Below are 12,811 nucleotides of genomic sequence, written 5' to 3' on the forward strand. Positions count from 1 at the left end.
TATAGCACACAAAAACCGCATCACACGTACAAATACAACACCATGCACACAAAAAGTATAATCTAGGTAATGTGAAAACTCAGCTGTAACTCTGTATGTAACTTATAGTGGAGGACTGTGTTAGGAGAAGTAGAATACAGAAATACCACAATTTGTTTCTCATATATAAGAATGGTATATAGGCTGTTTCTATATTAAACTTGGGAAAGTTTGGGGTGGAGAACTTCAATATGAGAGGCTGACTTGCTGCCACTCACATGGAGAGTACCTGCTGCATTACATCTTCATGGTTCAAACTTTCTGTCTGCTTCTAAATGTGGGAAGAAAATGATGCAAATTTCAGACTGACTTTCGTGTAAGTTCTTTCACCATATGAATGGCAGTATGATTGTTTTATAACTGTGTCAGAACTCATTATGAATACTTGTAATAATTAGTTTTTGTAACAATGAAGATATAAATTATGTGGTAACTGTCAGGAGAGAAGCAACAAAGTGCTTCAAGGCTGATCTTTTCAGCTTATGGACATAACATTTGTTGGTTTTAATTTGTACAATGCAACATTCAGTTTATATATGACAAGGGTTCCCAAACCTTTTCACTCGCCAAGCACTTTTTGTAGCAAAAGTTTCTCATGGAGCCCCAATAAATGTTATATATTATATATTATGTATAATGTATATATATCAGGAATAGGTGAACTTTTTGACGCATTGCATTTTAAAATTTGACAGACTGGACAGGCAGATTAATGGAGAGTGTTTGTGTGAATTAATTGAGAACAAATGACCAAATTCTTATGTACGCTGCACATACCTCATTTGTCGTGCAAAAAAAGGAAAGAAAGAAAAAGATAATACTTAAAATAAAGAACAATTTTAACAAACATAAACAGAATTGGTTTCTATCAACAGTAATGGGCTGGATGAGGGCGAATAGATTGAAATTAAATCCTGACAAGACAAAGGTGCTTCTGGTTAGTCGGAAGGCAGATCAGAGTATAGGGATAAAACCTGTGTTAGATGGGGTCACACTCCCCCTGAAGACACAGATACGCAGCTTGGGGGTGATTCTGGGTTCATCGCTGACCTTGGAGGCTCAGGTGTCAATAGTGGCCAGGAGTGCCTTTACACAATTAAAACTTGTGCGCCAGCTGCTCTTGTGCCTGAAGATGCTGGATCTGGTCATAGTAGTACATGCCTTAGTTACATCCTGATTGGACTACTGCAGTGTGCTCTATGTGGGCTTGCCTTTAAAGAGCACTCGAAGCTCCGGCTGGTTCAGAGATCAGCAGCCAGGCTACTAACGGGAGCTCTGTACAGGGAGATAACTCTCATGCTTGTAGCTCCACCAGTTTCCAGTTTGCTACTAGGCGGAATTTAAAATGCTGGTTGTCACCTTTAAAGCCCTAACCTGTTCAGGTCCAGACTATCTAGCTAACCACATCTCCTCATATGAGCCTGCCTGGGCACTGTGCACATCAGGGGATGCCCTCTTCTCAGTCCCACCCCCATCTCAAACCTGGCTGGTGGGAATGAGAGAGAATGCCTTCTCTGTAGTTGTCCCCTACCTCTCAAACTTTCTCCTGAAAGAGATCAGAATGGTCCCATCGCTGTTCTCATTTAGGAAGCAAATAAAAACTTTCCTATGCATTTAGGCATCTGGAGATGTGAATGTTTAAAGAGCTGGCACTATGAAATAAGGAGTGGAATTTAGACACGACTTTTAACTTTGTTTTATTAACTTAGTATAATTTATGTGTATTATTTTCATGTAATCTGCTTTACTCTTGAATGCACTGTTATGTTTATTTTGAAGTGTTTTAGTCTATTATTGTATTTTACAACATTGAATGTTTGCCTTTTATGTTGTGAACTGCCCTGAGTCCTCATGGGGAGATAGAGCGGGGTAGAAATAAAGTTTTATTTACTCAATTACTTACTATCTTGAACTAACAAGTGTTAACATATGATCAGAGAGGTTATCGTAGGTTGTATTCACTAGTTTGCTGTTGTTATTTGCTGCCATGCCAACTTTGACTTATGGTGACTATGAGTATCCAATATTAGCTCATTACATTCTGATTCAGCAAAGGTTGTTGTCAACCTTTACAAATGACCATTCGTACTAGCACAATTGACAATAATTCACACCATCTTTCTATGTTTCTCTGTTCCTTTTATTTGAATATACTCTAGGTAATCATCAAAGCAGTGGCTTATTACCTCTTTTAAACAATTTCCTGGAATAGTACAATATTAATCATCCCCCAACAAAGAGGAAAATAATGTCTTATAAAAAACATCAATACATTATGTATCAGGTTTACTATTTTTTTAAAAAGTATAAAAATGTAAAAAGTGCACACCATAAAAACTGAGGTATCTGAATTAATAAATATATTTAAGTTAAAAAAACTATTGTATGTTGCCAATGATTTTCTGTAACATGCTATAAATAACAATTTCTCAATTGAAACCCCCCCCCCAAAGTTTTATAGTTTCATTTTCTCATCTTCATCATAAGATACTCTTCAATGTAGTTAATGAAGATGTCAAATTCTCCCATTGCTTTGTAGATGCCTTTGTCTTGTAACTGAGGAGGAAGAGAAAAAAATTACTTACATATAGAAACAGTAACAACAGCAATATAATGGCTGGAATTTGGGATCATATTTAAGATTTAAAATTTGGAGTTATGCATGTGCAGAAGATTCATATTTATAGGTCTTGCATAGTCATAATCATGGCACTATTGCCATGATCATAATTGTCACCCAGGACCCACTTTACTCTACAGAGAGAAGGTGATCCATTCTGTGGGTGATTTGGTCATGGACAGGTGATGTTTCCATTGCCCTCCCATCAATTTACAAGGCCATGGCAATCACATGGGTGTTTATAAGGAGAAAGGCAGGACATACAAACAAACAACTTCCTTGGATATACCCTCTCCCTATTCATGAATTACCAGCAGAATTGACCCCTTTTATCTCCACATGTCTGGTAGGTTTGAGCAGCTCAGGCTGGGAGAAGCTGCTTACCTGAGACTAAGGTAGTTACATAACTGAACTGAGCATGTGCAACTCTGGCCAATATAAATAATGGGCTGAGAAGTGTTCTTACTTTACAGCCCCCTCAAAAATAACAACAAAATTGAAAAAGGAGAAAAAAATCTGATGAATAAGCTAGACCTGCTGCACAAGGCCTCGCAGATGTTTTAGATTGCAACTCTCATAATCCAAGTTCAATCCTAACAATTCTCATAAACCCTCACAGTTGTTTACAGTTGCCTGCATTTAACAGGATTCATAGCCCAGAATACATGAGTAGTTACTAAGTTATCTGGCTCTGATTTCTAGATGTGATCATTTCTCATGTCCAGAAACCATATATGTATGATACAGAAAATGAAAGAGTCCTTCTAACTTGAATACTCATTTCCAAAAATGGTCGTTCCCCCCTCCCCATTTTTGCTCTCAGAATTGGGTATATAATGAAGTATGTAAGTGTTTGTATGTGTGTTTGTTGTAACTAGTGGCAACCTACAGTGGAAAAGAGCTACATTTCTGAGGGTTGAAAGCTATTTGGTAAGTCCTCTCCCCCTTCTTGACCCCCCACTCAGTGGTAGATCAGAGATGTAGCTCTTTCTCACTCTTCAGAGATTCTATTAGTTTTCAATCTTGCAAATCACTGAGATCTTCTGAAGGATCCAGTACTATAGGGGCCTTGCCATTCTATTCATAGGGATGAGGTCACTGCTTTGTTCCTAGTCTATATTGGAAAGGGAAAAATATTCAAAACTATTTAAGAAAGATAAAAATGTTTTCAGGAACTTGTAATGATACGAATTCTGCACTCATGAGAATCTTTGCAATTTGGGCTTATTCCATACAACATTTGCACATGGTATTTTTTGTCAAATATAACATTTACTGTGCAGGAAATATCATTTTTTTTCTAGAGAAAATACTATTTCAGCACAGAAAATGCTTTCTCCTGCACATAATTTCTTCACAAAAAACACCACATGTAAATACCAATCTGTAAATATTCTTTGAAAACTGCAAAAGTTTTAGGACTTTTTTCAAGCCCGAAGAAAATGGCTAAAATTGTCCGAAGTCTCCTTCAAGAATGAAACTAACTAGGAATTACGCCCCTAGTACAGATGCATGTAAAAAGAAAGCCTGCACAGAAATTTCTACATAATGGGCAAAGTCTTTCCGACATTACCAAAATTAGTTTTTGAGTACAATAGGCTCATGAAGAATGTTTAGTGATGTGAGGCAGGAGCCTACCTTTTTATATGTGTCTTTGATGTCCTTTATTGTCTTGCTCTTCTTTTCACATATGAAGTACCTGTGCTGCAGAGAAGAAGTATAACAATTAAAAATTAATGTCTGCATTCGGGGCAGTTTTAAGAGCGCTACAGCCTTTCATGCACATCATACCATTTAGCAATGGAAATTTATCAAGGGAAATGACCTCTGAACAAACATGTGACTCAAGTGCATATCCATATATCTACACTGTGATGCTCATCCAGGCTGCACTGAATAAGTAGGATACATCTTTTTGATGCTGTTGGGGATTTCTAGTGTGTCTGTAGAGAGAACACTAGATCATGTCCTGGAAATGTGAATTTTGAATGCTTGGGAATATATGCTTTCCCTTAGTGTTACTGTTTTCTGGGCAAATTTTATGTTTTATGAGTGTTACCGGCAGTGTGATGATTCAGCAAAGAAGGAAAATAATATTTGAGCCTGCATTAATAGACCTCTGAGGTAGTATGGTATAGAGTTTGCGTGTTTAAATACTTGCTCAGTCATGGAAACCCACTGGCTGACCTTGGCCAAGTCAATGCCCTCAGCCTCAAAGGAAGTTAAAGGCAAATCCTCTAAGAACAAATCTTGCGAAGAAAACCCTATGCTAGGATCACTTTAGATAGTACAATAAAGACACACAACAACAACAACAAATAAATCTATAGTTTCAAAGACATATATTACTCAGATCTCATCTGGACTAAGGCTATAGGATTTGGTGAAGATCTAATGAAGAGAAGACTGAAGTGTTGACATGATTGCTCTAAGACAGTGATTCCCAAAGTGGGTGCCACCGCCCCCTGGTGGGCGCTGCAGTGATCCAGGGGGGCGGTGATGGCCACAGGTGCATTAGGGGGCGGGGCCATGGGAGGGGCAGAGCCTCTTCCTAAGTGCCAGAGAGCCCCTGAGGCACCTGTTAGGACACAGGGGGTGGAGCTAGAGGAGTGGGCGTGGCTGAGTGGGCTGAGAATCTATACTTCTCCTGAGGCACTTGTTGGGACACAGAGGGCGGAGCTAGGGAAGGGGATGGAGCCTCTTTCCAAGAGCCCAGGACAGGGCTGAGCCTCTATACCTCTCCTGAGAGGCCTTTTAGGATTAAAGGGGGGGCTAGGGGCAGGGGCCTATTCCCAAGAGACAGGGCTGAGCCTCTGCATACTTCCCTTGAGGCGCTTATTAGAACACAGGGGCGGGGTATAGAGGTTCAGCCCTGTCAGACACTTGGGAAGAGGCCCTGTCCCCTCCTTAGCCATGCCCCCTGTGTCCTGGCAGGTGCCGCAGGACAGGGATAGAAGCTCAGCCCTGCCTCAGAGCTTGTAACTCCGCCCATCCCAGTCCTGGCCGCCCATTTGTGGCCCTGGCCACTTCCCCTTCCCCCTCCCAGCCCTGCATCTTGGACTAGGGGAGAGGCTCGGCCCCTCCCTCTTGAGCAGGAGCCACGCCCACCCCTCTAAGCCACGCCCCCCTTTCCAGGGGGTGCTGAGTAATACTTTTTCTGGAAAGGGCCAAATAAGTTTGGGAACCACTGCTCTAAAGGTTTGCCATGGACAAGAGGATGTAGGTTTGCTCTCTGTTTTCCCAGAGTGTAAGGCCAAGTCTAATGATCTTAAGTTATACAAGAGTAGATTTTGATTGAACATTAGAATGAACCTCTTGAAAGTGAAAACAGTTCAACAATAGAACCAATTACCTAGAAAGGTGATTACATTTTTTTTCTCTAAAGGTCTTCAAAGAAATTGGACAGCTATCTATTGGGAATGCTCTAGTGGGAGTTCCTGTATTGAGTGGGAAGTTGACTATTATTATTATTATTATTATTATTATTATTATTATTATTATTATTATTATTATTATGGCAAGCCTTCCAGTTCTATTAATCTATGATTCTGTTCCTTGGGAATATGAAATACATTATTGTAATCCATCCATTGTAGTCATCTACTACTTCAATCACTTCTATACTTTTACATACCTATAGTGGTTGTACATGTTTTACACAGATAATTACCTTTCTATTTTTTCTGCCTATCTCTTGATTGGGGGCAACCCTGTACATTCACTATGGAAGATAATGAAGACAGAGTCTCTTTATATGAAAACCTGAGGTTTTTGGGATTGCTGACTAATGTAAGAAATGCTAAATGTTCACCTCAACATACTGTCTTAAGCAAGATCCCAATGCATACCAGACCTGGTGTTTCTATTTCAAGCTAGTGTAGTCTGAACACTAACTATGCTAACTGATCTATTTATATTTTATTTTAAAGATTACTGCATTTTAACAGTAGATTTGTGAATAAAGTGTTTTTAGTGAGCTCAGCTCCATAAACAAGATACACCTTCTAAAATTTCTTGTTCAAAGCTTTTTTTAAAGTTCAGAAATCTTATCCTCTCCTCCATCAATCTTGTCTCTCAATGATAGTATAGTATTGGAAATATCACTGCAATTGTAAATTATAGGCTACTGTAATTCGCTGAAAGCCCTTAACACTTTTCACAGGACTTTAGACTCAAAGATCAATGTCAATTCAATGCATTTACTGTTGAAACCCCAACCTCCACTGTAGGGTCACCATTTGTTTCAAAATGCTTCTGATTTTTTATATTAATAAATCTTTTAGTTTCTTATTAAGATGGTACTTAAGGATGGACATCATTTGCATATTGAAACTTATATACATTCTGCTTTTTTCCTTTTTAAAATTCTAAAGGCAACTCATGACAGATTCAAATACATAATACAACTAGCTTTGCCTGGCCACACGTTGCTGTGGCTTATGGGAATTATTTGTTGGCCAGGTGGAATAGCAGTGAATAGCCTTGCAGCCTCAAAGCCTGGCCATGTTCTGGAGTAGCTGGAGTGGCACCGTCAATCAAAGAGCCGTAGTGAAGCCTGGCTACTTCTTTTGTAGGGGAATCATTGTTTGGACAGATTGAATTGCACAGAAAAGTCTTGCAACTTCAAAGCCTGGCAGCTTTCTACATAGGGCATCTTTACTAGGCCAGATTGAATGGGACAGAGTAGCCTCATGGCTTCAAAGCCTGGGGATTTTTCACCTAGAGGAAATCTTGGTTGGCCAGGTTGAAAAGCACCAAATAGCCTTGCTGCTTGCAAGCCTGGCTGCTTTCTACCTTGCAGAATCCTTGGTTGGCCAGGTTGAATAGCGGTGTGGCAGGTATGAATGCTGCAATTAGGCACCTTGATTAGCATTTAATGGCCTTGCAGCTTCAAAGCCTGGCTGCTTCCTGCCTGGGAGAATCCTTTGTTGGGAAGTGTTAACTGGCCCTGATTGTTTCCTTTCTGGAATTCCCAATTTCCCTGATTTCAGAGTGTTGCTCTTTATTAACTGTCCTGGTTTTAGAGATTATATTGTTCTGTATTATTATACCACAGAAATTATTCATATTATATTTATAATCTTATGTTATCTGCTTAGAAGTGGATTATATGAGGCCCCTTCTACACAGCTGTATAAAATCCATACTGGAGTGGATTATATGGCAGTGTGGACTCAAGATAATCCAGTTCAAAGCAGATATATAAGATTATAAATGGGTAATATAGCTTTGTGGGAGGGACTTGAGTCTACACTGCCACATAATCCAGTTAAAATAAGATAATCTGTATTTTATAGGCAGTGTGGAAGAGGCCTAAGTGCACTCTGCCTGTGCCCTGGGTGCCATTTTGGCTGAGGGAGTTGCTAGGATATGAAGGGATGGGGCCTAAAGACAGCTGGGGTGGGGGCGCTAAAGGCAGCAGAGCCTACCTTTCTAACTGGCAGTTAGGGGGAGAAAGGCTCTTTCTCATCCTCTGTAATTTGGACTATTTTTCTAGGTTTTTTTTTATTGAAAGACATATTTTGGATGACTATGTCTTTTGTGGCCAAATTTGGTGTGATTTGGTTCAGTGGTTTTGTTGTTTACTCCATAGTAAAACGAACATTACATTTTTATATATAATACTATCAAAACTAAAAATGAAAAGATAAAGAAAGATCAGCAACAACAACCAAAACTATATCAAATTGGTCATCAGTTACTACTAACTCATTAAGTCAAAGGTTTGCAAGTCAGCAAGAGGCCCAAGGCTACCAAAGAGGAAGTTAGGCTGATTTCACTTGGGAAGGGCTTATATAATCTATGTAAAGAAGGAACTCTTTTCTGTATCGCTGTCAGTCTTTCAGTTAGATCTTCATGAGCAGCAATTCCACAAAACCCCAGACAATCCTTTCCACAAAAGGCCAAGACTTAGAGAAAAGTCATTTACTTTTGGCCTGCTTTAGAATTTCATGGTAGAGAACAGATTTGAAACAAAAAAGTTCTGATTCCCAACACCACACCAAAACATATTGCTTTCTTCCACCCATTTCCAACTCTTGCCATAAAGGCACTTTACTCCATATATTCAGTGAAGCAGACCTAAGTCAATGGACCTCATCAGATGGCTTTAGGCCTCCATTTCCATGCGCTGCAGAAATGGAGCCCCACAGAGGCCATAACATGATGTAAGGGCGCTTCTGGTGGGACTCTGTGGGGCTCAATTTTCTCAGTACATGGAAATGAGCTCTTAGGATCTCATCACAAAGGCCCATGGATTCAGCATGCATCGTGGCAAATCCATGGGCTCCCAGCGGGTATGTGTGTGTGTGTGTGTGTAGAAGCCATTGCTCCATGCCCCACATTGCAAAACTTGTCTCACCCCTCATCCCATGGAGGGAAGTGTCGCCACCCGGCTTCCCCCCATTGCTGGTAAGACAACACAGGAAGGCTGCCATGTTGCCACTATGGCAGCATGAGCCACTTCCTTTCCACTTTTGACCTGGAGTCTGGCTGGAAGTCCCTGTGAATTGTCTAATGGGCTCCATGCTGAAAGTGGAGAGCAAGTGGCGTACAATGGGTAAATTGGTCCGTGTGATGAGGTATTAAAGCTGGCTTCAGCAGCCGTTGTTACCCAACTTCAAATGGCCTAAAACGGGGAAAGATGGGCAGAAGACAGGGAAAAGATGTGGGATGATTGACCATCTCAGAAGATGGGCAAGATCATAGGGAGCAAAGGAGGGCGGTTCCCTCCACTTTTGCCTGTTTTCCCCCACTTTCCCCATGTACATCTGATGAGGACCTATGACAACTTAGGCTACCAACTTTCAGTCTCAAACATACTACAAGATCCCTTTGCATCTTGTTTATCTGATTACATTCCAGTTTCTTTAAGGTCTAGTGCCTATTTCTTTGTACTGATCTTAGCACCATCGGGTTTAATGGTGATGTGTGCATGTGTATGCAAGGGAGGAACTTCTGCTTTGCTTCCAGTGTGAATGTCCTGCTTTGCCATTTGCTCTATGGTAAAAATGCAACTTACTTGAATGAGGTGGCTGAATAAGCTTTAGTCCTACATAAGAGATTGCAGAAAAATATTTCCTTTTAGCTTACTAACAACTGGGGTTTTCTTTATGGCTTTGAAGGCATACTCTCTGACTCAAACTGTGAGCAGATGACATACAGCAAAGCAATGTTGGAATGTGGAGCTGAAGCATTCTTATACCTGCAGTTTTTTTTAAAAAAGCCTGCATAAGGTAAGGATTTTGCATGAAATATATTAAAGCAGAATTCACTATTTTCAGTAACATACTTTAATGCACTTACAGACTCTGTGATAAAACAATAATTTCCAACTTTGCTGTGTGCAGTCTTGATCATAACACATTGCTATACATTTATGCATCTGCTTAATAAGGTCACACCTGTAACCTAGGCAATTTCATACTTGAAAATATATAATTCTGCTACTTGCATGTCTATATGTGCCTTATGAATTTTGTAAGATACTGAGAGTTTATCATTGCCTTTCTCTGAAATATAGCCTTTGGCAATTTTCCATCCAAGTAACAACCAGGACTGACCATGCTTAGCTTTCAAGTCAAATAGAATATGATGCCTTTGAATTATATAGGCTGATCAAGAAAATATAGTCCAGCCTCTGAATAGTGACGAATACTTACACAGCGCTTGATTAACTGTCTCAGTTCTAGCAGCATGTCTCCAAGAAAGCCAACGTCTTGGTTGATAGTATTGCTCGAGCTTACATTTGGCAAGACCTCTTCCAGATAAAACTGGATCATTTCTCCCACTGACTGGCAGCCCAAATATCCCTGAAGGTAGAAGAGAAAATAAGTTTAATGGCAAGAAATCAAGAACAGAATTTGGAAGTAAGCAGACTCAACCTTGCTCCATGTTAATTTGTGCACTCCACAGCCATAAACACTTTGTTTGTCTCACTTCACATATTCTTTCTGATATGTTAGGAAGAACCAATCTCTCTCCCTGAGTCCTCCTTGCCCCCCAACTATGCAGTTTGCAGACTTGGAAATCGATGCAGTCACATTTTCTTACAACTTTGAAGAGTATCAATGTTAGGAAATTACTTATTAATTTTTCCCATTACTGTCTCTCTTTTAATATGAATATACTGTACAGTGCACATGAAATAATGATGAAAATGATGCCAGGGATGGTAATAATAGTTACTATTAATAAACAAACCAAAAAATCATGAAAGGTCCGATCTATGAAAAAATCATAGTACTACTGAGAAATTCCTAAACTGCATTACTTTGACGTTCCAGAAACAAGGAATATGAATCATAGCTTCTTTTGATCTTATTATTGTTATAAGGAAGTTCAAGCAGAAGAATGCACTGGGCTTCGAAGGAATCCCTGTTAGCTATTTCTACATACTACTGTCAATTAGACCATACCATGTTTGAAATGGACAAAATACTATGGTATGTCAGTGTTTTTAAGACAAAATTATTTTTCTAAAAAATCTTGTTTATCAAGCAAATATATTATAAACTATTTTCCTAACCTAATTATTACACATTAGTGCTTACTGTTGGGTTGCTAGTTCTATTTCAGTTTACTTTACAAGTTCAATAAATAAGAAGTAAAGGGAGGAATGGAGTCAAGAGTATTGAGTTATTGAGGATACCACAAGGTGTTAGAATATACTTTGAAATCTAAATAAATATATTGCAAATGCATTTAAGAACAATGCATTGTAATTACCTTAACTCACGTATACAAGTAGTTCTATATAAATAAGGATTTTTTTCAGTCTTTCATTTGATTTGTAACAAGACTGATCTTAGAGTTCCATCCCCAACATCCTTTCCATGACCCCAGAGATAAACATAATGTACTTTAAAATACTTTAAAATCATGTGTTGAGGTAAACTGAAATCTCACCTTAAAATCCTCCAGTAAATCCTGTTTTAGCAGCATGATGTCGAGCTCTTCATCTTGGGTTTGCTGTAAGAACACGAGAGAGGACAGGAAGGTTTCACACAGTTTAAGCAAAGAATGCTTTCACTTCTCACCAAAGAGGCTGATCTGGCATTGCTTTACAATGCTGAAATCTCAGATTTGGACAACTACGAATCTAAAAGACTTCCCCACTGCATCAATTGATAGATAGCAGCTCTCACTAACACTGCTGCTGCATTTCTAATTCCAAGTGTATCTTTTACAGTGAAATTTTTACATTTGCTTGATGTTTTGAAATGTGCATATTTCAAATATAAGGCTATTGGGGGGTGGGGGGAGGACACAGAAATAGATCCTGTCTACGTGATAGGCACTTTAATGTATACATCAGTCTCATTATGCATGTGAGAAAATAGATAGCAAATTTCAATTATTCTCAAATAGACTTAACAAAGAGTAAACATTCACTATAACAAAAAGAAATGTAATTATTGTTCTAATTTTCTCCAGAATGTTTTGGCAAGCAAACACCCTGCTTCATCCCAAATGGAGATTTAGCATGACATCTATCTGCTCTGTTAACTGTAATAAAGGGAAGCCATTACATTTGCTTTCTTTTGAGAGTGTTTGTTAACAAGGACATCATCTGCCAGAAAGTTCTCCATCTCTTACTCATTAAATGTGGCTTGGAGAGGAGCACTTGGACACAATTATCTGCATTTTAATCTACTTCTCAAAGAAGCTGGTCACTTTCTACTCTAATTCTTTCTGAAATCCTGAATAGAAATAATGCAAGAAAAAAAGAAAGGCTTGGTCATACTCACAAAATATTCTTTAACCTTATTAAATGTGCCCCTGAGCTCCTTGAGTCGGAGAGGTAGAGCATTTGCAAAATATTGACAGTTGGTTTCAGCAAGCTGGGAATGTGCATTCTCCAAAATGAGCACCAGGGACAGCAGCACAAGTACGACAGTCATGTCTTCTCTTCCTTTGTGGTCTCACTTGATTTTGCAAGAAGCAAGAAAGACAGATCAGCCCATCACCTTGATTGGTCCTGAATTTATACCAAAAACTGTATCAGTTTCCTTCCTCATTTCCTCGGGATATTTGGTGTGCAAACCACAACATTTCCCCTCAGTAAGCTGATTTTAATTATTTGCCGATAGAAGAAAAATTACAGCTCCCCCCCCCCTTACCAAATTTGCTTCTTGTCCATTTGAATATAAG

At 39.2% G+C, this 12,811-nt stretch overlaps 1 protein-coding gene across 1 annotated transcript; it reads right to left on the minus strand.

The window, feature by feature from the left end:
* Window positions 1–2,009: 2,009 nt before the first annotated feature.
* Window positions 2,010–12,597, minus strand: il10 (interleukin 10). The gene is made up of 5 exons (XM_003224012.4): window positions 12,409–12,597; window positions 11,567–11,629; window positions 10,321–10,470; window positions 4,298–4,363; window positions 2,010–2,595 (listed from the first exon to the last, which is right to left on the minus strand). The coding sequence occupies exons 1-5, from the start codon at window positions 12,559–12,561 to the stop codon at window positions 2,503–2,505; spliced, it is 525 nt and encodes a 174-aa protein (XP_003224060.1). The 5' UTR covers window positions 12,562–12,597; the 3' UTR covers window positions 2,010–2,502.
* Window positions 12,598–12,811: the final 214 nt, after the last annotated feature.

The sequence above is a fragment of the Anolis carolinensis genome, chromosome 4 (assembly GCF_035594765.1).
Source record: "Anolis carolinensis isolate JA03-04 chromosome 4, rAnoCar3.1.pri, whole genome shotgun sequence".
Classification (NCBI taxonomy): Eukaryota; Metazoa; Chordata; class Lepidosauria; order Squamata; family Dactyloidae; genus Anolis; species Anolis carolinensis.

Coding starts and splice junctions, on each gene's coding strand:
- il10 (XM_003224012.4), bottom strand. CDS start 12,561: ATGACTGTCGTACTTGTGCTGCTGTCCCTGGTGCTCATTTTGGAGAAT. Junction 11,630..12,408: donor ATAAGGTTAAAGAATATTTT/GTGAGTATGACC, acceptor GTGTTCTTACAG/CAAACCCAAGATGAAGAGCT. Junction 2,596..4,297: donor TCAAAGACACATATAAAAAG/GTAGGCTCCTGC, acceptor CTTCCTCCTCAG/TTACAAGACAAAGGCATCTA.